The sequence below is a fragment of the Athene noctua genome, chromosome Z, assembly GCF_965140245.1.
Source record: "Athene noctua chromosome Z, bAthNoc1.hap1.1, whole genome shotgun sequence".
Lineage (NCBI taxonomy): Eukaryota > Metazoa > Chordata > Aves > Strigiformes > Strigidae > Athene > Athene noctua.
In genome coordinates, this window is record NC_134077.1 from 75,154,347 (window position 1) to 75,181,951 (window position 27,605).

A 27,605-nucleotide genomic window follows, 5' to 3' on the forward strand; every position below is an offset into this window, starting at 1 on the left:
AGTGGTCACCTTCTTTTACCTGGTATCCCTTTGTGTTCTTCTGTACTATGGATGGGAGAGGAAATCTGGAAGGAAACCAAGTAATTGTGGCTGACAAAACTGGAAAACAGAGAAGGGGGAAGTGAACGTTTGAAAATGGGAAAGAAGGACCCTGCATAGAACACTGAGCAGAACGCCCTGGCAGATCCCACCACCCCAGGATGAGCCTGGTGAGGTAGTGGGTGCTGAGGGCTCTGCCTGGGCCTGTGAGCAGAGGGAGATAGGGGGGAGAGGGATCCCATGGAGGTGACTCTGCCTTCTGCTCTAGAGAGGATTTTGCATCTAGCTCCCTGTGGCCCATGGAGTCAGCTCTGACGATGCTGCAGCCCTGCTGCCCCCAGCCCCCAGAAGACTTGCCTTCTAATGTTGGAGTGGTAGGCAAGAGTGGGGCATGGAAGAGGTGAGATGAACACAGAAATGTGTTGCTGTGGCACAGCATGGACTGACCAGCTTGATGTGAAATTAGCTGATGTGGAGTGTGGGGTTATCTGGGGAGCTCAAAGGCTCTTATGGAGAAGGTGGAGGCTGCCCTGCTGCAGGACTCATCCAAGATGGGAGAGGATTCAAGCTGAGCTTGCCTTCAAGAGTGAATGGTGGGAAATGCTGCCAGTGGCCCAAGTGGCCATCTGTGCTCATTGCCAGGAAGCTGTTTCTGTTCTCCAGCAAAGCTGTTTTGAGCTGACAATCTTGCAGGGGTGGACAATAAAAGAGGAAAGACCAGTTATCTGCCTGGTACAGGACTGCAGCAGATAACATTATGTTGTTCTTCCGAAACAGGCACTTGGGAGCTGCTCAAGTACAGCCAGCCCTAGAGAGAAGTGTTTTTCCCAGCCCAGCTCTTCCCAGCTTCTCTATCTGGGCTGCTGCTTGGCTCTCTGTGTTTCTCATCCCAGCTGTGTTCAGAAGTGGCATCTGGACTTTTGCACTGCAGACATTTCATGGCATTTCGGGCCACAATGCAGCTCCTTCTGGGAGCAGGAGATATAGCAGAAGCTGGCATCTTGTAAGGTGAGGACACCCTGTCTCCCACACAGCATTCACAGAGCTGCCTTTTCTGACACCTGTGTGTCGTGGTTTAACCCCAGCCAGCAAATAAGCACCATGCAGCCCCTCATTCACTCGGAATTGGAAAAAAAGTATAACTTGTGCGTTGAGATGAGAACAGTTTAATAACAAAAATAAAATAACAGTAACAATAATAAAATAATAATAGTAATGTAAGGGAACATAATAAAAAAGAGAGAAATAAACCCCAAGAAAAGACAAGTGATGCACAGTGCAATTGCTCACCGCCCACTGACCAATGTCCAAGCAGTGATCCATCCCCTGCCAGTTCCCCCCAGTTCATATGCTGAGCATGATGTTCTGTGGTATGGAATATCCTTTGGCTAGTTCAGGACAGCTGTCCTGGCCATGCTCCCTCACAGCTTCTTGTACACCTGCTTGCTGTCAGAGCATGGGAAACTGAAAAATCCTTAACTTAGGAGAAGCACTCACTACTTAGCAACAACTAAAACTTCAGTGTGTTTTCAGTATTAGTCTCACACTAGATCCAAAACACAGCACTGTACCAGTTACTAGGAAGAAGATTAACTCTATCCCAGTCAAAATCAGGACACTGTGCAAGGAGGCAAGCCCAGCTTTTTGCCAACTGGACTAGAATGGGTTCTCTGGCCCCTGCATGGGAGGTGCTGTGAAAACCATGCTTCTTCCCCTTGCCTCGCCATGAGTGTTTTTTTCCCAGCTCTGCCTTCATTATGGCGCTTTCTGCTATCCTTGTTGAGAGGAAGGAGTGGAGATGCCTCTCTTCCCTCTGGCTAGTCCCTCTGCTACACTGTCAGCCCTGGAGAGTGGACGTGGCAGTCAGTCACATTGTCTCTCCCAGGAACAAATACATCATTGCATCTAGCAGAACAAAGAGTAGAGAGTGGTCAAGATGGCTGAAGTACAAGAATGAGGAGTGAATAAACCAGTCCCTTCTGTCCGGGAAGGTAGAAAGAGGAGAAGAAGAAAACTGGGAAACCTGCAGCTTTTTGAAGAAAAACAAAAGAAGGGACTTGTAGGTGTAGACTGAGGACCCTTCTAACCTGCCATGCAAGCACAGGAGCTAACCAAAGAGGCTGGGCCAGGACTGCTGATGGAAAAGGGCTACCAGTGGCCTGTGACTGGGTCCTGTATTGTCCTGACAGCAGTGGAAGAGCAGATCTGAGCAAACTGCATGAAGACAGACTGCACTGGGGACCTGCTTGGGGTATAAAGTGTTTCTGTAGTCCTTTTAGTACCTATTCACTCACCTATGCATTTGGTATTGGGCCTGCAGTTATACATAACTTTGATGGAGAACTTCTAGGAATGGTGATCTCTTTCCTCTGCAAGGATCTTCTTGCAGGCACCATAGCTTGCACTGTCTAATAGCTGAGATCTGTCAGAGCCCTGGCCATGCTGTGCTCATTAACAGCCAGCGGGACTATTGTCTTCTGCTGAGGATCCACATCTTGTCTGCAACTCATAGCAGACAGGCTCTACACACGGGCTTATTTTACTTAGTGAAGATGTGAGCTTTTTCAGTTGTAAATGATAAGGTTTCAGTATGGTTTGGTGGCACCACGACCTTGGTTTTCTCCAGTTCAACCTCCGGTTCAGAGCAGGACTATTAGGAACAATAGATCAAGGAGGATATTGCTTTGTCTAATCAAGTCATTAAAGGATTTCTGGGAATGGAGACCTATCACCACTTGAGAAACCTCTAGTGCAGAACACTCCACACTCCTTCCAAACAAGCTTTTACTTATGTCCATATGTCTGCTTTATTTGGAATCAGTGTCTCCCCCTGTACCAGATGCAGTCTCTCCCTGTACCAGATGCAGTCTCCTAATGCTGCCCCTATTCAAGCTGGTTTTTGCCATATTTTATCCAAGAGTTTTTTCTTTTAATACTGAGCTTTCTGTTGTGGCTGCAATCATGTCAAGAGGGGCACTGTTTTCCTCGGATTGTCTTTGCCAATTTTACGATCTTCACAGTCGTATCTTGCCCTGCTGTCCAAATTGTAGGTGTTTTGAAGTCCAGTCCTGTGGCAGCTGAACCTTGATTCTGTAAATTGAAATAGGTGGGAGCTGTCTTTCCCAAGCACTGTCCAAACTTGGGCATTTAATTCCTTTTTTTTCCTTTTTTCCTTATTTGCTATTAACATTTTACAGGTAGTCTGCGTAGGATGTCAGTATCTTGCTGTGTGTTCCTGCTCTCTGTAGGAGCAGTATCGCGGTAATGTTTTCTGTGTGCTTGATGACTCCTTTCTGCAAAGGAGCCTTCAACCTCCAGATCACACTCTCCCACCTCAAAAACAGTTTAGCTAGAAGTTCCTTGGAGCCAGGCAATTAATTTCCTTTTGGAAAGATAATGTTCTGTCATAAGAAGGAATAGCTGCCTTCAGACAATACAGTGATTTCCGCCCCCCCCCCTTCCTCCCCGCCCCCCCTTCCCCCCCTGCCGGTGTGAGTAAACCTAACCACTGTAATGAGCATGAAGTTGTTGGAGAATGCTGCACCTCTGGGGCTGTTTGGGGAGCTAGCTATATCACCTCAGCTTTCTTTCTGCCTGTGAACATCCCTTATTCCAAGACTAGTTTCCCAGGATCACTGCTTTCTGTGTCAACTAACTTGCATTTCTTTGTTTTTGTTTGGGAGAGGTAGCCCTCATGGTATCAGGGATCCTTTGCATGTAATGTTTTCTGCACAAGAAATCAAATCAGCTAAGAATATGGACAAATGCAGGGTTAACATAGGTAAAACATGCCACGGTCAAAAAGAGCAACAAAAATGACTGTGAAGCAACCGGTGATCTGCCAGGACTGATGTTTTACAGGTATGTGTATTTGTCCAAAGTGGGGTTGGCTCTGAGCTGTGCCAGTGTTTTGGGAGAGGCAGGGAATAGCACAGGACTTGTGTCCTAGCACTATTCACAGCCCAGATCTTACCGTGTGATGCAGGATGTGAGTTTAGTGGATCTTTGTGTTGATGGGTGCTTGTAAGGTTTGACTGATCAGGATCAAGCAATACAGATTCCTAGCATTTAATAGTCATCCCAGGAGGATGCAATACTGTGCCAGCAACAAGGACATTTTGGTTAGAATTGCTTAGACCCTGCTTGTCAGGTTATGATGCACTTGGCTTCCTACCACTGAGTGCATGTTTCCCTTGAAATGCTTACCCACATGACTGAATGGTCTAAGTCTTGCTGTAACTTAAAGCTGCTTGGTTGGGTTCCCCTCTTAAACTGGAGTACCATTGATCCAGCATCACTGATAATACTGTTCACCACATGTGTGTTAAACAGATCTGTATGGAGTAAAAACAAGCCCCCTTCCAGTCTTTCCCCATACTCCCAGCTGATTGTGTGGGTTTTTTTCACCCATAACCTTTTTGCCTGATCTGCATTTCTTTTCCTTTCAGCAGTACAATCTTCTCACCATCCCCACCATGTGCCTTTTACTGTCTAGGTCTTGTGGAAAGAGCAGGAGTTAGTAGTCTGAATTGCCTTTTTTGCCCAACACCGATAGTTTCCTATTTGAAATCTGTTGCATGAGTTCCAGTAAGCTTCACTGCTCTCTATGGGAAGGGATTCTTGGGTTTAGCATGCTTTATGTATCTTGTTTAAACACCATTTAAAATGTTGTCTCTCAGAGGGCTGTGGTGCAGTTATAAATCAGACATGCAGAACATCATTGTCAGTGGGAAAAACACCACCAGGTGACTGTAACTATTCCTATGATCTGTCAAACCACTTTTTTCCCTTCATGTGAGCAAAACTCAGGCTTCTTTTTGGTCCTGAACCACCTGGGGGCTAAATGAAGCATGAATCCAGACTGGCGTGTTCACTCACCATCTTTCAGGCTTTCTTCACCCAAGATGTTGTATCTTTCATGTGCTTCCTGAGCCCTGTGCTACCAGGATTCATCTCCTCTTAAACTTGCTGCCATGTGGCCCTGCCCCAGTGATAGGGACTGTGAGAGATGACTGCAACAAAAAACAGCCTGAGAATATTCTGAACCAAGGAACATCTCAAACACTTAAAAGTAGCGAAACTATAGTCACAGGTGGACAGTGTGCAGTTTGGAGCTGATAAGGCGGCCTGGATAGCACAGGATGCGGCTGGAGGAGGGAGCCCTGTGAAGGCAGGATGGTTCCACTCTGGTGCATCTTGTAAAGTTTCAAGGGCCATCTGTCCGGTGAATGACCTTTGCTTCATTACCCGCAAAGTGCATATTAAAGTTGACACCCCTGCATATGCTAATGGAGATTAACAAGATAATGATAATTACATCATCCACGAAGCACCTTACTCCTCCCTATACATGGGATATGTGGATAGGTAGGTTGACCTAGAGGAGAGGTAAGTCTGTATAAATTGAGGCGGGGGGTGAGTAGTGGAAGGGAAGAAGAATCCCAACATCCCTTGTTGGCAGGACTGATGCAGGAATCCAGGCCGGTGATTGCTATTTCTACCTATCTCTTTTCTTTTTTTCTTTTTCCTTATTATCATTAGGTAACACAAGGCATTTATATTGCTTGCCATAACTCATTATGTACTTGGTCAATTATTGTGTATCCAGTTAGTACATTGTGGGAAATTAATAAATGTTTGAACTTTGAGACTTGTCTCGCTGTTGTCCACTCCATTGGGAATTTACGAATCTAAGTCACTTGTCTCCCTTGTTTGAGTGGGACATGACAGGGACTGCTGGGCATGCACAGCCAGCTGGCTGGTAATGGAGAGACCTGTCTTTTCTCTCCTGCACTCTCCTATCTTCATCAGAGATACGCAGTGAGTGCAGAGACAGGGCATCCAAAGGGCTGAATATCAGCAGAGAAAAACAGGGCTGCCACTTGCTAGCTGAGGGCTGGTGTGAGGAGCCCAATGGGGGGGTGAGCCTGTGCTGGGGAGAGGGAAGTGGGGGTCTGCAAGCCTTGCCAGGATGGCCCATCCTTATGTCATGGAGTGTTGTGTTTCTTTCCTTGCAGATGTCGTGGCACCCACAGTACCGCAGCTCCAAGTTTCGCCATGTGTATGGCAAAGCTGCCAGCAAGGAGAAGTGCTATGACTGCGTGCCCATCACCCGCAACGTCCACGACAACCACTTCTGTGCCGTGAATCCCCACTTCATTGCGGTGGTGACCGAGTGTGCGGGTGGGGGGGCCTTCCTTGTCATTCCCATCCACCAGGTGAGCTCCACCGAGGCGAGCTGGCTTGCAAGAGTGCATTGAGAGGCTAGAGGAGAGCTGGGCTTTCTAGGGAGCTAGATTGCACAGAGGGTATTCAGTTCATGCTGTTGCCCAAATTGCAAAATGATGGAAGGTGCCCCAGATGCCCTGGCAGGTGATTCCTGGGATGTCTACTTGCTGCTTGCAAATTTTCAACACCTTCCTTAATTTTATAGCTCATTTGTCTTTCTTGTATAAGCAGCAGAAACTATGCTGTTCAGATGTTTGTCTCCTCAGAGAAATTGCGAATAAAAAAGCAGTTAGTAGATACAGAGGGCAAAACCTGAAAGGTGCTTTAGTGTCATGACTTCAGCTGTGACCAAAGGAGAATATAGTATGTTTTGCTCTACCTTTTCCTTTGTGAAGGAATGGAGACATGGCTATCAGGCAATGAAACTCTTAAACTTCGAGTACTGATGCTGGAAAAAGTTTCTTTTCAGAAACAAATCCAATGTTTATGGGTTTTAATGACTTAGGGATCTGATGAGAGGGAGAAGCTGTCTTTCTGATGTTTATTGTTTCAGAAAAATTAGGCATGCATAATGTGGATTAACTTCAATATGAGATTATGAGCTTTCTGGAATCAAGGCAGAACAGATGAAAGACAAAAGTTCAGCCTTTAATTAAAAGTTAATTGATGGTGCTATTGCAATGCTACTGTTTCAATATATATTTGCTAAGGATGAAAGCAAACTGGCTATGCTTGAAGAACCTAGCACAGTTCCAGGCCCTTCTAGACTTTGTTTATTCATTTCTTTCACCACTGGTGCTGTTCAGAGACTGTCCTTCTAAAATTAACCACTACCCTGTTTTTCTTGACTGAGTCACTTCTGCCCCCTCGACCATGATCTGTTGAGGCTGAAGAACTTGTCTTTATCACAGAGCTGCATCTATAAGCAGGCAGCTGGTGACTGTGGGACATGGGGTGGGACCTAGTTTTCAAAGTGTTGGCAAAATGAGCTGAAGGTGCTTGCACTGCTTACTGTTAATGCTTTTGTTTTCACACCTTTTCTGAGCTTGGCTAGTCTTCAGTAGCAATTCTTCCATTCTTAACATCTGCTCAGATACTCTACCCACATCTGAAATATTGCTTGCAGAAGTCAAAGGCATGGTAGAACTAGAAGGTACAGAAAAGGATAATTTAAGTATGTCAATGAAAATGTGAAACGTCTTTCATGTGAGGAAAGGCTCTGTAGGTTAGCCTCAAACAGTCTGGGAAAAAAGACAAATTGGCAACATATATAAAACTGTGAAGAGGGTGGGGAAAAAAGCATGAGGAGCAATTTGTCTTGAGTTGTGAGGTGAATGGAAGGGAATCCTGGAGACCAGGGAGAAGACCATTAGCAGCAGATGTGAACACTTCTGCAGTTCAGATGTGGAGCACACTTCTCTGGGTACTGACGAACCAGGAAGAATTTAAAGGGTTCCAAACGGGATGGAGTTAGGGAGAGGAGTTGGTTTATGAACTATGTTTGTTCAGGTAGTTCAGGAAGTCCCTTGAGGCTTGACCTTCGGTGGTGGATCAGGGAGAGCATCTGTATGCACTGTGCTTTGTACAGCTGTTCTCTGATTACCTGTTTGCTGGTCTTGGACCAGCTGGGATTGGGGCGATGCGCTGAGTAATGACAAACTCACGCAAGTTTGTTGAAGGGGGAGCATCACCAAGAGCAATGCTTCTGCACTGTATGCAAGCTCCCAATTTACTACCACCTGTTTACATAGGTTCGTTTTCACTTTTGCATCTTACTGACCTCCAGGGTTTACTTGTTTACTGCTCACACACTCAACCACGCTTTGCAGGTGGTCTTTTTTAGTGCTGTTTTTCACACAGCATGGTGTTCCGTAATGTTGCCTCAGTTATCCACAATCATTCTTCTAACCTCAAGGTCAGTTTACATTTTGCTAACCACCAATTTTTAATTCCAACACCTGTTCCTGACCCATGCTGTGGGGTGAGAGCAGCCTCAGCCAGCCACAGAAAGAGGTTCCTTGAGTCTGGGGGCTCTGATACCAGTTACTTTTTTTCATTATATGCTTCCAAACTGGTGCCACCTGGTGAAAAGCAGCAACTTTTGACTTGTGCTCCTGGTGGTGGTGTTTATTGCTGCCACCTCCTCCTGTGGTGGTGACCCATGGTAGAAGTGTACTAGGATCTTGGCTTGTGCCCCTAGCTGCCAGGGCAGTGAAGGCAGCTCAGTCTGGAGACATGTGCCTGGGATGGTATTGCCCTCTCATGATGGCCAGCTGATCTGTGGTTACTTTTGACTGGATTCACAGGGAGTAGCCACATCCTGAGCATGCCACAGTCTGGAGGAAGAGCCCAAGGGCCAGGAGATCATGTTTAACCAAAGTGGGAGATTGTAGCTGGGACGGGGAAAGCCGCACTTTCCAGGGAGGTTGAACAGCCTGCCTGGGAAGTTGCTCTTGTACCTCCAATGCTGTTTTGAGTTAATTCTGCATGTGCTACTGGAGGGGCTGCCTGCCTCAGGATATGCTCCAATGCAGGCTCAATCTCGCTCTGTTTAACCATGCCTTCTTGCTTGTTTGTTGTGCTCCTCTCCTGCTAAGTCATGGACACCCAGCTCTCTCTTGTCTCCTTGAACAAATACCACTTCTTGCCTTCGCCACCATTCTTCCTCTCTGAGAGCCTGGGGTGAGGTAGGGTTGGGAGCAGCAGAGGTTATATAGCAAAGAGCTCTTTGCCATAGCTAGCTTCCTTTCAGCAGACCTTTGCATTCAACCTGAAGAGGAATTAGTTGAATATTTGCCACCACTTGGAGAATGGTCTTCTGTTGCTGGATGTGTCAGGTCCTTATGAAGATGTGCTACTGAAGCCAGCTGGATGGAATGGCACAACAGCTCACCAGGGAGGGAAGTGGCTGTGGCCACAGGGCCTGCCTGGTGCCCAGAACAGACTGAATGCTTTTGTAAATCTTGCAAGTCTGAGGAGACATGGGCTGAGTGACTAACTAGGAGATGAGCTGTTTTCCCATAGCGTGACCTGGGTGTAGGTTGGTTTCTGGCAGATGTGCTGGGGAAATGCATGCACTGCATGCCTAGGAAGGATCTTGACTCAGAGGGCAATTTTGTGGCCTTTCTTTGAAAGACAAAGGCCTGCCTTTTTCCTTCTCTGATGACCAGACTTAGTTGAGACTGAGTCTGTCTCTTCCTTTGCAGCATAAAGCAGAGCAATACCAAAATGAGAACTAAGTCTCAAGAGACAGGGAGCTATTTGTGTCCAAGTCTTTGCAGTCTCCAGTCTTTCAGTTTGTCAGCACCAGGTGTGAAAGGGAGGACATCTGTGGTTGTGTAGACCTCCTAGACACAAGCCCTGCTCCCTTCTCTCTGGAGTCAAGGACTATGAAATAAAACCTGTGATGACCCCTCAGGCCTCACCTAATTGATGCCATATGTGAGTGCTGTGCTGTGATGGGATGTTAAGGTGTGTTAGTGGCCTTTGGAGAACACCTGAGAGGTGAGGCTGACCTATCTCACAGTAATCTACCCTGTACAAATCTGCTGGGAGAGTTTTAACAACTGTCCCACTAGAACTAGTTTTTGTCAAAGAATTCCGACTTCGGCTACTTTTCAGAAATGCTGGGAGTTTAGAAAGCGAGTGGTTGAAAAATTACTCATTTTCAAGCTCTACACATAACTGTGGAAGTCAGGTGCTTGCTTGAATGAAAACTTATCTAGTTACTGAAATAGTTTTCAATCTGTAGAATTCAATTTCCCCCAGCACATGAAGAGCTTCACTTCTACGTACAGGTGTGCATCTGAGACCAACAGCTCTACCCGTCACATGTTTGTTGGCGGCCTGGGGGTTCATGTGTTGTGGGTCCTGCTTTGTCCCAGGGCTGCAGGGTTGCACTGGGGCAGGTGGGTCTGGTGACTGGGAGGGCAAGGGCTCCCTTTTGACAGCTAGTTGAGCCTGCTGAGGACAAGGGTGTAGGAGAGCCTTGCAGGATGGGGTAGGCAGAGCAGGCTTGGGGCAGCCTGGGAGTCTCCCAGATGGAGTGGGAACAGACAGGCAGCCAGCTCTGGGAGGAGACAGAGTTCCCATAGGGATCAAGGGATCCCTGTGGAGCTGGCTGCCCAGCCCGTTGAATTGCCCAGCCAGCTTGAAACCAAGCCCTGAAGCCTACAAAAGGACACCGTGGGTGGGGGAACGCTGCTTATTAAAGGCCTTTTATCTCTCTTCTGCCTTCCCAAGTCACTTTGCATTGTCGCTGTTATAAAAGGGAATTGTTTTAGACTGTAGTGTAAAAAAGCAGTCTTTTACATTTCAAAGTCCTCTGGGTGTTCAGTTTAAATCAGGTTAGTCCCAGTCTATGTGACAAACTTTCCAGTGAAGCCAGAATAGTTACACATCATGTCCTGTTCTACATTCAAAGCGGTAGATTTTCAAGGCCAGGAAGATTACATCCTAGACACATCTAGGTTAGGGCCAGCACTGATTCCCCTCTGCTGTGCACTCTTAAGGCCCACCAACAGAAGTATCTGCTTTCCAGAAGAGCATGCGTTTGCATTCATTGTGATTTACAGTTCTTCCAGGTTGGATAAAAGCAAGCAAGTAAGCATCACCAGCATGCCACCATGGCTCTCCCCTTTACATTTGGACAGATGTCTGGGATGCAAGGTGCATCCTGGAGCTCCCCATACTTCTGCTCCTGACAGGGAGAAGCAAGTGCTGCTCCAGTGTTAATGAAATCCCCAGCACCCTTCCTAGCACGTAACAAATACACCGATTTGATTTTGTAGCAACTGTGCCAGCAGTATGGGTTTATCCTGATGCAACACAGCCCCCATGTGGCACTAGGCCCTCAATACCCCTGAGTGTACTTTGTGCAGGATTTTTACCAGTGAAGATGCCATCCAAACATGACATTTTTTTTGAGAGTCTGGAATCCTGATTGAATCCGGTGAATGGCTGGATTAAAATACCATCAGAGAGAAATAGATAGCTTGTTGAAAGAAAAACTGCATTTGTAATTTGTGTCATAAATGTCTTTTTGTTTAACAAATAAAATAAATACTAGCTGATGAGGCTAAAAAGTAAAAGCTAAAAGATTTTTTTCCCTGCTTACAGGAAATGTCTTCTGTAAGAGATTCTGGTTTGGTTTTTTTCCCCAAGATCTTTAAGAAATGTGGAAAATTCCACTTGCTCATAAGTGTTTCAGCTTTAAGTTTTTTTCTGGTTTCTGAACCAATATTGTTATCTTACTTCAGCAGTCTTGATTGCTGCATGTGCACAGATTTCTTGATAGCAGTGTGTACTTAAGAGGGCCTGAGCACTTCTTTCCTTTCTTGTCAGTGGTATCATCAAGAAGTGCCTTTCAGGGACAGCAAAAGCCCATTCTCAACAGATAGAGAACACCCAGGACATTTGGAGCATAATAAGCAGAAAGAGGTTTCTTGCTGGAGCTGGCTTGGATCTTCCTTGAAAATATCCTGTAATTCCATGCCTCACTTTAGGTTTGATGATATTTGTTTTTTTTCAGACAGGCAAGCTTGACCCACATTATCCCAAAATATGTGGGCACAAAGGGAATGTTCTGGACATCAAGTGGAACCCATTCAATGACTTTGTAATAGCTTCATGTTCAGAAGATGCCACAGTAAGTTTATCAGCTTGTACTTTGCATTATTACCTGGCTTTTTTGGTGAAAGAAATGAAACCAAAAGGCCCAGGGATGAGATGTGAAAGCGTATATGTACTTATAAAAAAAATCAGGGAAGAGTAAGATTCCTTTCTTTCTCTTGAGGTCACACCTGTGTGATACCTGTGTGATACACCAAAGTCATTGTGAGGAGGAAGATCTGTTTTTTGGGGGCTTGTGTCTTTTTGGGTGTGTTTGCACGAGAAAAACAGAATATGAATTTAAAATGGAATGACTATTCAAGTTTAATTGCTATGAAACTCTACTTTAGAATAAAAGCTTCAACACAGTGTAATATGAAACAGCTATTTCAGATTAATTCCCCTGCAGAGCAAGTATGAGCTTGTTCCTGCACTCTGTAAAGTCATGCTGGATCAGTTATGGAGTAGCTGAGGAATTTGCGTCATACTATTCTGCAATAAGTGGTTTGGCTGAAGTTAGTGTAATTAAGTTGCGGTCACATATTTTACTCCATTGCAGGTGCAGACTAGTTATTAGGAATTGAAAGATTCAATCTGTGTTTGTAAGGGACAGTTTAGCCCGTATCTGCCCACTGAAAGGTTCCAATGAAAAGTGTGGTGTTGACTTCTGTGGTAGTGAGGACATCTGACTAACTACTGTGCTTTTTCCAGAGATTCCACATGTGTTTTCCTGCAATGGATACATTCACCCTCTGCCACACAACATCAGGGAGTTTTCCCATGTCATTTCCTCCAGCCCTGGCTTGGTGCACATCCTCTGCTATTTCAGCCCTGCATTCCCTCCCCACTAAGTAGTGAGGACAACAGACTGTGTTTCTTAGTGTGACTGTCCTTCCTGGTACCTGTGGAGGTCATTTAGCTGGCCAGTTGATTGCTCCAAGCCTTGACCAGATGAATGGGGAAGATCAAGGCTAGAGATCCTTTGGCCACTGTGAGAAAACAGGGTACCTCTGATCTTAAGATAGTGCCCATATTGCCATCTGTGTCCATTGCCTTTGGTGCACTCCTTGTGCACTTACAATGAGTTTGGCTCCATCTTCTCTGTGCCTTCCTGCAATGTTTTGAAGGGCAGCCAGAATTGCTCACCTTTGCCTTCTTGCTCCTGGACTGAACAAATCTTTCCTTTCCAGCTCTTCTCAGATTTGCTGTGCTCCCATCCCCTCTTCATCTCAGTTGGACTTACTGCATAGGGTCAACATCTTTTTTACTTGGCTTGGCCTGTACTGGAGAGCTCAACCTGGACATTCTGTTGGAACATCTCCACAGCAACACTTTCTCTATCCTTAGAGGAGTCTGAGGAAGTTTTTGGGGTCCCAGAGGTGTCCACCACTTCCACTGGGCTTGACATTAGAGCCAAAGCCTTCCTTGAAGTCTGTTGTTGAAGTCCTGATGCTCTCTGCCATTTCTGAACATTACCATAAGCCACTGTTCTGGCTTGTGTGCAGGGATGCATCTGATTAATTGCTCTTACTGGGCTAGCTCTCCCTGGAACTTCTGAGGAAGGCTGCAGGCTTCTGTGAAGATGGTGGAAATCTCCTCTCACCCACATTCCTCAGAGGTTTCTTGGCCATTAACCAGTCTTTCTGGAGTTTACATTGGTGGTACCACAGCTATCTTTTGTGGTGCATAGCTGAAGTTTGTAGAATGGTACTTTTGGGCACAGATGGATAGTCTCTGTAAACACCCAGTGCCCTTTCAGTTCCCACTGCTGCAGTATTAGGACTGAGGCCCAGTGCAAGTGGCTAGGGGCTGAGAGTTTGAACAGTATGAGAAGGCTTATCTTTTTACAGCTTCTGTTCCTTTTGGAAAATCATTGGGTATGTATGAATTCAGCTTGCTGAAGATCTTCTCCCCAGTGGTTAGGGGGGCAACTCTGTGCCTTCTACTATGCTTTGTCAGGTTTTCTTCAAGATGCAGCAGGGTAGATGGCTCATGGATTGTTACTGCTTGGCCTGGCAGGTCTGGCTCCAAGATCTGCTTCTTCTGCACACTAAGCACTGGCAATTTCTGCCATTTAATGCATCCTGAGATTCCAGCCAGGGACTTTTCCCTGCTTTTATCACCAACTGTTTCATAGCACGGGGAGTGAGTGGGTCATTCTAGGCAGTTCTTCTCAGTGTGAACACAATCTATTTTTCCCTTTCCTACTCTCTCAGCCCCATTCCTTTAGTGATAGCAGTTGAAGCTGTAGAGTGTGATGCTTTCTCTACAGCTGTAGAAGTTCATTTGGAGACTGCAGAACTCCACAGTCCTTACCAATGGGCTTGATTCCTCAATGGGATAAACACTGTTGAGAAGGGTGCTCATGATCTTTCCCAGCAGGTCCCAGAATCTGTGCTTAGAAAAGTGTGATCCTCATCAGCCAAACAGTAGGAGACTTGGGCAAGTGTGGATAATTTCCACAAACTATCTGCTTCAAAGAGCATTTCCCTTCTACTTCAGGCAAAGTTCTAGAAAAATTGTGATAAGCATAGCAATTTTCACTGAGCCAAAGGTTAATAATCTGTTAACATCCTAAATACTTGTGCTGCTGGGGTTAGTGTGAGAAAGACTCATTTTACCTCCATAGGTTCAGCCCCTTTTGCAGGTTTCCTCTGTTGTCTTCTTCCAGCCCAGGAGCACAGAGGATTTTTGTCTTCATGCAGCATCCTTCTAGAAGAACCCATGGCTGCAGGTAGACATGTTATGAGACAGCACATGCCCAGTGTTGAGTAACTTCAGTGCGGTGCTGCCCAGTCTCTCTGCTGAGGGCATCTGCCATGGGGCCACATGGGTGGGCTTCTGTGTACTTTGACAAATGGCTGTGTCATTTGCAAAGTGTTCAACACTGGTGCAGTTTTCTAGGGGACAAACAGTAATACAGCTGCCATCTAGCTGGGCGAGTTCTTGTTTCTTTTACCATGTTGTGCTGAGTGGATGATTGCTTGGATCAATCACTGCTATGGCATCTTCCAGGACTCTTTGCTGAAGTTTATTTCAGATTTCCTTGTTCCTGCTCAAAGTTTGTTAGGAGGCAAGGTCCGCAAGATCTGTGATTTACTCCTTCCTGTTGGGAATAACTTTTTGTAATTATGCTGACAGCTTGCCCAGATGTAAAGGTGGGATTGTCAAGTTAAAACAAACTGGTAGAACTGCTGGCTAAAGACAAGGTTTAAAAAGAAGTCTTTAGGCCCACAGAAAACTAAATACACTAATATAAAGGACTGGCATTCAACAAAAGCCAGAACCATTCCTATTCACTACCAAGAGAATAATAATACCAAAGCAGTAATAGTTATTGGTGAGTTCAGAATTAGCTTCTTGCTCAGGAATCTCACAAAGACCCATCCTGTGCCATTCAGGTTAAAATCTGGGACATCCCCAAGCACCTGCTGACAAGAAACATTACCAGTCCAAAGAAGGAACTTCTTGGCCATGTTCGAAGAGTGGGCCTCATTGAATGGCATCCCACTGCTGATAACATCCTCTTCAGCTCCGGCTATGACTATAAGGTGGGTCTTCTTGGTGCAACTCTCCTCCTGGGACACCCTGTTTGCCAGTGTTTTGAAATTTGTTTAATTTCAAGCTGTAAGATAATACTGAAGAGTTCAGAAGCCTTCTTCAGGGGTAAATTCCATGGTGACCCCAAAGCCAAAAAGACATTACTACAAGTTCAAAAGCACTTGCTGATTTTCCAGTCTTCTGATGAATTTCGGTCTACTCTGTTCTTCTCCTTTACTCTACTGGATACCAAATGCAATGCCATGCACTTCTGTTTGGCTTCATTCCTGTGCTAGTGCAAATATCTGCACTGATACTAGCCATTCTTATGTTTAAAATGTGGTTGCAAAGGAAATCAGAATATTGGACATTCTGAACAGACACAGTGTCCTTGATAATATTGCTGTAAATACCAGGGATTATTTTAAATGCTGGAGAACAACCACTTAACGATGGTAAGACCTATAGATGTAGAGAAGAGAGGAAGAAGTGAATAGGGTACACAAAGTCCCCAGTTGGTCGGGCAGCAAAGGGCTAATTTTTTTGTTCTTTTGCTCCAGATAATGATCTGGAACCTTGACACCAAGGATGCTGTCATCTCGAACCCGGTGAAGATCCTCGACGCTCACAAAGATGTAGTTCTCTCCATGTCGTTCAACACAGATGGTAGTCTCCTTGCCACAGCCTGCAGGGACAGAAAGATACGTCTGATAGACCCTCGGGCAGGAACAGTCCTACAAGTATGTTGTGTTTAGAGGTTTGTGGTCCAACTGATCTCACCCCTTGGAGTGTTTCCTCTTCTGGGTAGATTAATTTCCATTAAAGAAGATGGATCTGTGTCCTGCATTGCCCAAGGCACTAGACAGTGCTATTGCCGCCTACTTTTCATGGAATGCTTGTTGTCATTGTTGAAAACAGGGTTTTGGGCTCTTGTTGCCATGCTCCTTACTCCCTGAAACCCTTCTTGAAGTGCACTGTTTTCACAGATCCCTCCTGCAGTCCTCTTTGGGATGCCTTGGGAGGGCTTGTATAGATCAGTTGCACAGGTGGATGCAAGTGTACATTTGTCCTACTGGCAGGGTTGTTCTTGTTACCTGTGCATTATATTTGTTAGTAGGTGAAGCTGACTGTGTTTTGTAGGTATTTGCACAGATTTATGTACACAGAAAGTCCTGCCTAAAGCTAAGAGGGATTGCCCTCTTGCAAATATGTGAATCAGTAGTTAGAGAGATTGGGCTTTTGGGAATGGTCCTGAAGAGCTTAGGCCACCTTTCTCAGATCCCCATGAAATTCTGCTCACTTGTAGTTCAGCCAGGCTGAGCAGATCTTTCAGATGTGACTGAATCACATACCATGAAATGTACCTATGCAACAGGTGCCGTCTCTTACTCATGCAGTGACCTTTCTCTTTCTATAGGAAGCCAGCTACAAGTCTCACAAAGTCAATAAAGTCTTGTTCCTTGGAAACATGAAAAAGCTGTTCTCTACTGGAACGTCTCAGTGGAATAATAGGCAAATTGCATTATGGGATCAAGTGAGTTGAACCAGCAATCTTAACCATACCAGCTTCAGTTTTCTCTCTTCTGCTCTCACTTTAACTTTTCCACCTGTCAAATACCCAAGAATTGGTTTACAACAGCAATTCAGAAGTGATCTGTCAAAGTCTTAGTGGATGATAGGTCTTACTAGTATGACACTGTTAAATAAGTATGAGTTTCTGAATAAGCTCTCAGAGCCTTCAGCATAGAAATCTATTAGAACAAAGAGAATGCTGTGCCACTATAGGAAGAAATCATTCAAAGGATCTTTGGGTGGTCACTGTAGCTCTGGCTTAAAAGCAGCTCTTAGTGGTCTTACTGGAAAATTGTTACTGGTGCTGGAAAGAGAAATGAGCTCTAGACACAGCCTACTAAAGTGAAGCCCTCAGTGAAGAAAGGATGTGGGGTGTTTTTGATTTCTGATGATTCCTGACAGTAGAGTACTGAGATAGCATTTATTGGTCATTTTCAAGACATGATCTCCTATCATGATTGCTGCTAGCCTTATGAAACCCTGCTCTCTTCTACCCCTCTCATATGCAGTGTCAGCATCTCACTTTGTCCCTCCATGTCAACCACTGTGCATCACAATCTTGTGTCTCTTTGTTGTGCTGTCACCCTTTGTACCAGACACAGCTGGTAGACCAGGTCTATCATTTGCCATTTGTCTGTGTTTGGACATGGCTTCTTTGCATATGTGAAAGGCAAAGCATGTGCTGCTGTCTGAAGGCTTTCCACAAAGCTCCGTAGTGCTCTGACACATCATGGATCTTATGTCAGGGTTTCACTGCCTTCAGAACTGATGGAGGAGCTGGCCACACAGTCTGAGAACACAGTGGAAAGGCCTATGAGGCCAGGTATATGCAGCCTCCTTAGGGACAGGCATTGGCACAGTACCTAACCAGCAGGCATCTTTCTGAGGTCCATGTCTACCCATGTCATCATTGCATCTAAACAGAAGCTCTGACTTTCTGGAGCCTGCAGCTGGGCAATTCTGCAGGACAAAGTATGTATTAACCCTATGCTAAGTACATATTTATGTGACAATAGCCACAGTGGCAGCCGCGGGATCCCATACCCTGCCCCACTGGTCCTCCTGACATTGCTCCCTTCAGCAGTGCCGGTATAGTTTTGTATAAGACATGCCAGCCTTGTGTATGGACTGGCGTGCTATGTCCTACATGGCTTACATGGAGAAGGCTGATGGGAACTTTTGCCCTTGCAGTGGGCACCTTCCCACTGTGCAATGTGGAGGCTGATGCTGACTGTTCTTGTGGTGGGTGGTGTACTAGTGTGGAGGTATTGCCTTGACTAGAGGTAGTGAGGGAACATGTGTAATGCAGTGTGTGATGCAGTCATACCCAGAAGGCCCCTCCATCTCCCTGAGTTTGGTAGCCCACACAGAGGCAGGCAGTGATTCTTACCATATCTACCCCTGAAATGTCATCAGGTGCCTGAGATGTTCTAGTGGTAGGGACTGATGTCCTGAGGTGCTTCTCTCAGTCAAGAGCAAGGGACAGAGCACCTATTTTTCATCCATAGAGCTCTGAAGAAGCCTGTGCATGGCCCTCTGCTGAGGGCAGCTGGCCATGGCCTGGGATCATTATAGAGCTGTGCTCACATGCTGCTGCCAGGTGGGGTTCAGGTAAGGTGTCCTGGACTTCAGGTGACTGACAGGTGATGGCAGCTGTCTCTTTTTTCTGTGTCCTGCCCAGAACGACCTTTCTGTGCCTTTACTGGAGGAGGATCTGGATGGGTCCTCAGGACTCCTGTTTCCATTCTATGACTCAGACACGCACATGCTTTATGTGGTGGGAAAGGTAAGTGCTTTCCATGTCAGCAAATGCTGGCCTGTCTGATTCTTCTGGCCTGTGTTGTTTCAGGCTGAAATCACAGTTGCTCCTGAAGCAATGTTAACCTAAGGATATGGTCTGATGGGATGGGGCCTGAGGATGCTGCAGCATTCGGCCACATTTGCCACTGCAGATGTACCATGTTTACTGTGGGGAGGTACACTGCAGAGCCCTAACCTTCCCATATAAGAATCTGAGAGTAAATATTTGGTTCATTCTTGACCCTGCATGGTTTCTAGGGTGAGACATTCTTCTCAGACCCCCATGCTGAACAGCAGAGCCTGGCTTATGTTCATTTTCTTTGCCTTTAGGGTGATGGAAATATACGGTACTATGAGATAAGCCCTGAGAAACCATACCTGAACTACCTGATGGAATATCATTCTCATTTACCACAGAAGGGAATTGGTGAGTGGCATCATATGTCTAGTGTTACAAGAGGACGGTAGCTTCTTTGTTTTAGAGGCTGTCAGAGTCCAGGACTATCCAAAATATCATGTAGAAAAGAGAGTGGGTCAGATTCTAGTCTCCACCCAGGTTTACAGGTGCACCAACAGTCTGTGTGGCCCAGCTCACCTATATGTCACAGGTGGTATTACAGGGTCGCAGCTGGGAGGGGTCCCTTCTGACCAGGAGCGCATGGACCAGTCATCTTTACCAGACACTGCTGCATCCCCTCTCACATACCTGGTCAAGGTGGAAGGGAGGAGGGTAGTTTGGATTTAAAGGTGGAGGATGCTCCTTGCCCTAATCTGCTCCAAGGTTTTTGTCATTGAACTCTTGACACTGTTTCCACTCTGGGATTTCTCTGGTAATGGGTGCTCCATATCTTAATGCCTTCACTCTTACCACTTGCTTACCTTCTCCTTTACTGGCATTTCCTGTTTAGAGATAGATGCTGTGATTAGGTCACCTCTCCTTTATTGACCCTGCTTATTAACCTGTCTGCATACTACCCACTGTTTAACTTATTCAAGCTACAGAATTTGGCTTTCAGCCCTCAGACCCTATTGGTAGCCCTTTCTTGAACCTTCTGCAGTCCACCCTGTAAACCATATTCCTCTATAGACTGATGTGTGTTTAGGACCATTTGCGACCCCTCCACACTACCTGTGGACACTCACATTCTTCCAGGACATTGGTACAGATATTTAGCAACATTGGATTTTTTGTCTGCAGCTCTCCTTCAAAAAGGTGTTACTGGAAAGGAATAAAATATTTAAAGCTTAATTGGAAAATCTCTCTGTTATTCAGCTTTTATAATCCTTTCAATGTACAGCATCCTGATTTTATGTTGTCATAGTCTCTTTAAAAGTCATTCCATGAAAAGGAAGTGTACAAGTGTTTTTAAAAGGCCTGAGTGAATCAGATTTACTCCTCTAACCTGATCTGTCCTGCTGATCAAAAATACTGCTAAGATTATTACACAAGAACTTCTTTCCCAATATTGCCAAAACAAAATACAGTGTAGAGGAGTGGAGTTTGAATTCACATTTAGATGAATTCATAATGTAAGGAGCAACAGTTCTTCACATAGAAAATACTGTTTAATGAAGTAATTTGGTATTAGTAGAAAACAAAGCTTCTGTGGGACACCATGGAGCAAGGTCTACAAGGGCAGGCAATCTCTTTTGTTAAGGGAATTGGCATGGTTGTAGGCTTTGGGATATACAAGCTCAGGGGAGAGAAATCTTCTGACCTTGTGTGGCTTAGCTAGTCCCTCAAACACAAATGGTGCTGTCTGAGTAGATGTTCATACCCTTCTCATACTCCATTCTGCTTTGAGACAGTGCTGGGGAAAGGATACTGTGCTGTAAGAGCTTTCAGCCTGACCCATATAGCTATTCTGATGTTGTTTAGGTGTCCTGAAATCCATTCCTGGTGATCCTGGTAGTCAAATCCTGTGGCATCACCTGCCACTTCTGCACAGTCCTGGCCACTCTATTTGCAGCTCATGAGAATAAATAAGGAACAGGAGACTTAGCATGAAAACCACAGACCCTGTGTGTAACTTGGTGGTCTGACAGATAAAAAATAATTAGTCTTGTCATTGTGCCACTGAACCAGTTCTGGGGGCAGATTTCAGACCATGCTGCTGTGGAGCTGATGCTGTGATTCCTTTTGTTTTTTGGTGACCCCATATTCGTGGTGGATCACATTAACTTTCCTGAGTGGATAAATACCCTGTTTGTTTCATTCTATCCCACCAGGAATGATGCCAAAGAGAGGCCTTGAAGTATCAGCTTGTGAGATTTTCCGTTTCTACAAATTGATACCAACTAAAAGCCTGATTGAGCCCATCTCCATGATTGTGCCTCGACGGGTGAGTTAACTGCAGCTCATGTTCATGTCTGGGACAAATATCAGTGAAAAAGGGGGTAGTGACTCCTCTCTGTGACTCAGGACTACTACCTCCTCCTCCTGTGAGCAGGAGAGTAGGTAGAACAAGGGATTTCTTTCTCCTGGTCTGAATTACAGAGCTGGTCCGTTTGAAGGGCAGCCCTGTCAACAAACCCTGGCTGGATAACTCAAGAGCTAGGTCTCTGTGTAATGGGTAATTTTCTAAGATGTGTTCACTGATCTGCTCTGCTTGGGTGCAGCAAGGGGTCTCTGACTATCGGATCAACTAGCTGGCTGTAAACTTCCTCAGTTGGTGGCATCTGTTTGACATACTGACAAAAGTGAGAGAGAGGGTTTGGGGATGAAGTTGGGTGACATGAAAATCTCCTTGTGGAAGGAAGAAGAATCACCCCAGGGAAAAGGGAATGATGGGTTCCTAGGTTTCTACTGAGTGGGTACAGTTGTGTTACAGGCAGTTGTTCTGCAGCATGCAAGACACAACCCATTTCACTGAGAGTGATGTAGAAGTAAGTCTCAGAGCTGGTGTGGCTACAGAATGACGCAGGTCATGAATCTATAGCTACCCAAAGTAGCTCCCATATGTCTGCCCTGTGCCCTGTACTTCCAGAAACATTGGAAGGTATGAGTACCTTGAATTAAGAGATGCAGCAGAGCAGAGCTCACTGAAACTGCCAATCAGGCATGTTCCTCCAGTGTTACCTCCTTGACCAGTTTCTGTCAGCTGATGGTTTATGAGTTGTGTCCATCCTTCATATCCACTCCTTCATCGTCAGGACTGCTGAGTTCATGAGAGTTGGGTTAGCCTGTGTCACAAACTTCCCCCAGCATGTTGTCTGTATGTATAGTGATCTTACTGGCAGGAATTAAAATAGGCCTTCAGATGCAGTTCTGAGTTGGGGTGAGGAGGAGAGAGGCTCAGGGTGGGTGAGAAGATTTTTATGTCCATGCTGTTGAGTGTTCATGACACTCCTTGTGCTGAGGTGGAAGAAAGTTCTTTCTCCACCACAATCCAGTATGGTCCCTCTATGCCAAAACCTCACGACATAGTGACTCTGGACTTTTGTTTGCTTACAGTCGGAGTCATACCAGGAAGACATCTACCCCTTGACCACAGGAGCCCAGCCAGCGCTGACAGCACAAGAGTGGCTGAACGGAGTTAACAAAGGTCAGCACATGGAGAGCTCCCCAGCCCTTCAACTCCCCAGGGTTTGGGTAAGCTGCCACTGGCTGTCTGGCCTGTTAACTGCCAGAGAAAGAGGAAGGGAGGAAAAGGAGAGACATAACAGATATGTGTGTAAGCTAAAATAATTTGGTGGCTAAAGTATCCACTGTGTTGAATTCTGGAAGCCACTCCAGTCAAGTGCTTCCATGTTTATCCCTGCAGGTTGTTTGAATGAATTGCTTTACAGCTAATTTTTGAGTCTGGTTTGTGAGTGCTAACCCATCACCTGCCTCCCTCCCTAGGGCCTCTCTTGGTATCCTTGAGACCAGGCTCTGGAGATGTGACTTCCTTACCACAGTTTCTTGAGCCAGAGCCAGTCATGAAAACTACGGACCAGAGCCACCACCAGCGTCGGGGAGGAAGGATGCCACTGGAGGACATGCAGAAGCCAAGTGAAATCGAAGACAGGAGAAAGCATCTCAAAATGGAGGAGAAATTGCCGAAAAATGAACAAATGTGCCTCTCCAATGGCTTTGACGTATTTGAGTGTCCATCACCAAAAACTGAAAATGAGGTGTGAATGTCTGGGATGAAGGGTTGGGGCTGGTGGGAAGCCCAGAGTCAGCGGGTAAAAGGATGCTGTTCACAAGCTGACAGAACACAGCGAGAGTTTATTTTGCAGACATAGGCCAGTGCGAGCTCTTCCTTCATTGTGGTGGCAGAAGCTCTGCATGGCCTGGCTGCCACATGGGAAGAAGAAATGTGGCCCAGCAGCACCCCAGCTGAAGGGGTCTGGAAGGGAGGGAGCAATCAGTATTCCCCTTTCTTAGGTATTCTTGTGTCACAGGCCAGCCTGGAGCCTGGATGGGGGCAAGGAAGTCCTAGATAAGAGAAGTGTGTTTATACAGCGTAACTCTTCTATGAGAGCTGCACTCGGAGAGCCTGGTGAGGCAGCAGGGACACCTGTGGAAGTGGGTGTACCCTGCGCCCTTGGCCCATGGTGCATCCATGTAGTCTTAAGCACTTAACTACTGTGAACCCTGGCAAAGGAAAGGGACTGGCTCTGCCTCTGCCTCAGCAGCTCACTGCTGGGGGACAACTTGGCAGTGCAGAGCTGTTGAGGGTGGCTGCTGGTCACAGCCTGCTTCTGGGAATGGCTTCAGAAAAGATCCTGGAAGCTCCATGTGGTCTGTCTTCAGCCATGGCCAACCCCATCCCCTCCCCAAAACTTGCAGAGTGGTAGGTCTCTGTGGTGATTTGCAAGCCCCCTGTCATTGGCAGCTCAGGGGACTTTTTGAGTACATGCAGCTTGTTTGCTTTTTTAAGAACCTTGGAAGGATTTTCTTCCTACAGCTGTGCTCAGGTCCCCTTTTTGGTTCTGCAAGATTTTAGCATCTGCAGCTTGATGGGACAGGAATTTCCACAGCTGAATTTCCCTGTGGGGTGAAAAAGAATATTCTTCTGCATGTTTCTGAGCTGGCACCTCAAGGTTACAGAAGCAGCCCCTGCACAGCTGGGTGTTCTGCTGTGTGCACAGTGAAAGGCCATGCTAGTCCCAGCTGGAGAGGACAGAACATGATCAACAGGAAAAAAGAAGTAAAAGGACTTGCCCAGGGTCAGAGTAGGAGGTGTGGTAGGAATTTAGACTCCATATACTCACTTTGTCTAGGTTCTGTTCGAGTGATCAGCGGTATGAAGGTTATTTTTTCTAATCTTTTCAATTGAATTGAGCAGATGTAGCATTACTAAATGGTGTTGAGAAATGCTCACACTCATAGCCCAGGCTAGTGGACAGCAGGAGCACTGCTGATGGCTGGTTGGCACTGTCTGTTGGTTGAAGGCCTCCTCCTTAGATACTATTTATCTCAGAAGTGATGTGACAGCACTTGACAGGTGGCATTTGACAGGTTAAGTCTGTGTATTCTTAGCATAAAGGAAGTAAAATGTGACTTTTCTTACAGCTTTTGCAGATGTTTTACCGGCAACAGGAAGAAATCCGTAGACTACGTGAGCTAGTAAACCAGAGAGATGTCCAAATTAAACAGCTGGAGCTGGAGCTCAGAAACCTCTGCACGGACACAGGCAGTTACTGAGGGTGCTGGCCTTCAGATCTCTGCATCCTGGCAACTGGAGCATACTCCAGTTCATGTGGATAACTCCTCCTAGAGTTTTTGCTGGAGGGAAAAATCAATGCTTCAGGCAGCATGGACTTCCCTGGCTTGTGGTGGTCACATTTCCCTAATTATCACCAGACAGTTATTGATGGACTTGCTGTGCTTCTTCAGGCTCCCCCTTGCTTGCCTGCTTACTCATGTCAGAAGCTCATGCATTAATGCTAGTGAGAAACTTTGGAAAATCTTGCTCTTCTGGTCCTGGAGAAGCCACCTGTTGAGCTCTAGGAACAACCTGTTTTGCTGCCCATCCACAAGACATGAAGATGGGAGACTGAAAGCAGCTGCCAGCTTCTTTCCCTACCCCTGGACCCTGCAGTGTGGCTTCTTGTGGCCACTGTCCTACCCTGGGAGACCACTCTGCAGCTAAGCTTCAGGGGCACTTCTGGCTCCAAAGTGATCCTCATGCACCCCTCTTGCCTCACAGTTCGGCCCTACAGCTAGGTGGCTAGGCAAAGCCTTGGCTGCTCTGACCTGGTGCTGGGGATAGTCCTGCTCCGAGCGGGAGGCTGCACTGGGTCTGCTAAGGGCCAGCATTTTTGTGATAGGTAAAGAAGAGCTGGTGTTTAGAGGTCTTACTTTAAAGGCATGGTGGTGTGGGCTGGTTCGCACCAGAGAGGCTGGAGATGCAGCGGAGGTCTCTGGGTCCTTTGAGTCAGTGGCCTTCTTTTGCTCCTTCTACCAAAGACCAGCCATGGTCAGCTGGGCGCCATGGTCCTCCGGTGCTCATCAGACAAATGAGGACAACATTTAAAGCTGCACAGTGTTGCAGGGATTTTACCAATAGGGATTAAAAGGATGAGTTAGGAGTTGGATGCCCAACCCACTGCAGACCTTTCAGCAATGGTTCTAGAAGTGTGGTGTCAACCGCAGGAGGATCATAGGACTGATGAGTCACAAACAGCCCTCCCCAGCTGCTGGAGGATTGCTTGTCCTTGTGCCTGCAACAGCTGCTTCCTTAGCTCCCAGGTGCCAGCACCTTGTCCCATTTTTGCAGTCACCTACAGCTGCAGGCTCCCTCTTCCCAACTGTGTTGTCCAGCCCCTCCATCCTCCAGGATTGCCCTGTCTCCTCAGGTCCTGCAGCCACACTCATCTCTGCCCTTCAGCACCAGCTCTCCAGCTCGCTGCCTTCCCCAGCCCTTTGCTTAGGGCAAGAGCAGCTGCAGGATGTAGGTCCCATCCTTGGTTTAAAGGCTGGCACCTGTGGCCAGCTGTATGCAGTATGCCTGCAATGTGCGGAGCTGGGCCAGCAGCAGCACCGAGGGAGTGCACAGACCTGTGACCACATTGTTACCTGGGGGTCTCCTCTTATTTGTTCCCACATCAGGGAGCAAGGGAGCGCACTGTCAGTTGCCCTGAGGTCTGAGCACAGCAGCAGCACCCGAGGGGGAATGTTTTTCCTTGTCCCAAATGCAAAGCTTATGGAGATGTCTTAAACCCAAGCAGAGCAAGCAATTGTTGTTTAACGTGTAACTGCACCTCTGTTGTGACACATGTAAGAATGAGTACTATGCCCTGCTACTTCCCTGAAGTCTAATGATCTTAAGTCTTAAAAAAAAAAAAAAAAAATTCTCCGTAGTCAAAAATTCCCAGAAACAGGACTCCTTAGCAAGAGACTAAATGCTGTGCACTGCCTGTGCTCATGTGAGATGCCTCTCTGGCCAGCAGGGAGCTCATAGGCACTAAATACTTTTATATAAGAACCACATGAAGACTCTGGCATCCCTTTTGCTCCGTTTCAAAGACTTCACCCAGCTTTCAGAAATATTTAATTCATTTCTAAATAGCAACAACAGGTGTGGGTGCTAAAAAAGTCACAAATACTGTTCTTTCTGCAGCATTACAAAGATGGGGTAGTTGCACATTTTCTTCAGGAAGGGTCCTTAAGCATCGATCACTTCACGCTACTCTTTTTGTAAAAAATAACATATGAATAACAAAGTTGTTGAAACAAACTTCAGCTCGTTTCAGATCCTCTCAAAAGTACTTTCCTGTACCCTAGGAACATTCTGCAATATGCAGTTACATGCAAAAGCAGCTCACCCCAGACACAGAGCTTTAATCCAAACACATGTATTTTAACAGCAGAAGTGGTCAGGCATTCTCACCAAAGAGAAGAGCTACATAAGAAATCGAGCAGCTCACAGTTTTTCAGCCATGTCAAACAGGCCTGACAGCTTCGAACTTCAAAGCCATTTTCACAGAGGGTAGCCCCAGGGATATGACACCGTTTTTCAAGATACCATTATCAGAAGGGAGAGCGCTTGACACAGCCTCAGCAGTCCGGGGGATATGACACTTTCCTTATCATGTATGTGTTTTATTTGCTGGAATTTTTTTTGCTTATTTTTCACACAGAATAAATTATTTAAATTATTTCCAAGTTAGAGTAATTTTTTCAGGGGATTTAAAATCCTCTTGAGGACTGTTTCTTTGTTATCCTATGACTGATGAGCTTAGAAAATGGTCTGCCACCATGGTTCTTATCTTAGGGTTGTGTTGATTTCAGCATTTCTGCAAAAGAGGTTGCTTTCATTTAGTCTTTGCTGGCAACATTTGATAAGGCGAGGCTATTTAATCAAAACTTCTTTTTTAGACAGTATGCCCTTGAAAGTGTAGACTGTGAAATGTATTTCGATTTGAAGTTTAAATGCAACCATAAATCTTTCACACAGAGAAAAAAAAATGGAGGAAATGGAGTTATGTGTTAATGAACTGTGCCTAAATAGATTTAAGTGATCATTTTACCAGTTTCTAAAACTCCTAATAGCTTTGTAAAAAACTGTAAAACATGGGGATAAAAACCAAATTTGTGCAATGAAAAGCAAATGTAACTGAATAATAAATATATTTAGAGTTATACTTTTTGATACATGCAAGGTTGTTGGTTTCTTATTATCATTGTATTGTTGAAGCTCCTGAAAATTAAGCTGAATCAAAGTCAGAAAAGAGTATCACCTGTGTCTTTTGCTTGCAAGAAGTTGTGGGCTTAAGTTAGTAGGCAGGTTGTACACAGTCTTATGCACATGGGCCTGTCTTACATCTTTCCCATCTCCCCTTGATACTACAGAGAGGTGGCCATTTCAAACTGTTCTGTGTTA

General features: G+C 45.8%; 1 protein-coding gene across 2 annotated transcripts in view; it reads left to right on the plus strand.

Moving 5' to 3' along the window:
• The window catches only part of CORO2A (coronin 2A), a 61,960-nt gene extending 34,645 nt beyond the window's left edge, over positions 1-27,315 (plus strand). Inside the window, exons 2-12 of one of the 2 annotated variants that reach the window (XM_074932274.1) lie at positions 6,057-6,257; positions 11,798-11,914; positions 15,279-15,428; positions 15,978-16,157; positions 16,835-16,951; positions 18,671-18,775; positions 19,120-19,216; positions 21,019-21,131; positions 22,244-22,334; positions 22,634-22,905; positions 24,293-27,315. In XM_074932274.1, the coding sequence (XP_074788375.1) occupies positions 6,057-6,257; positions 11,798-11,914; positions 15,279-15,428; positions 15,978-16,157; positions 16,835-16,951; positions 18,671-18,775; positions 19,120-19,216; positions 21,019-21,131; positions 22,244-22,334; positions 22,634-22,905; positions 24,293-24,424 (1,575 nt within the window). In that variant the 3' untranslated portion in view covers positions 24,425-27,315. Of the gene's footprint in view, positions 1-6,056; positions 6,258-11,797; positions 11,915-15,278; positions 15,429-15,977; positions 16,158-16,834; positions 16,952-18,670; positions 18,776-19,119; positions 19,217-21,018; positions 21,132-22,243; positions 22,382-22,633; positions 22,906-24,292 lie in introns of those variants that run through there. The other variant, XM_074932275.1, reaches the window with a different exon arrangement.
• Positions 27,316-27,605: the final 290 nt, after the last annotated feature.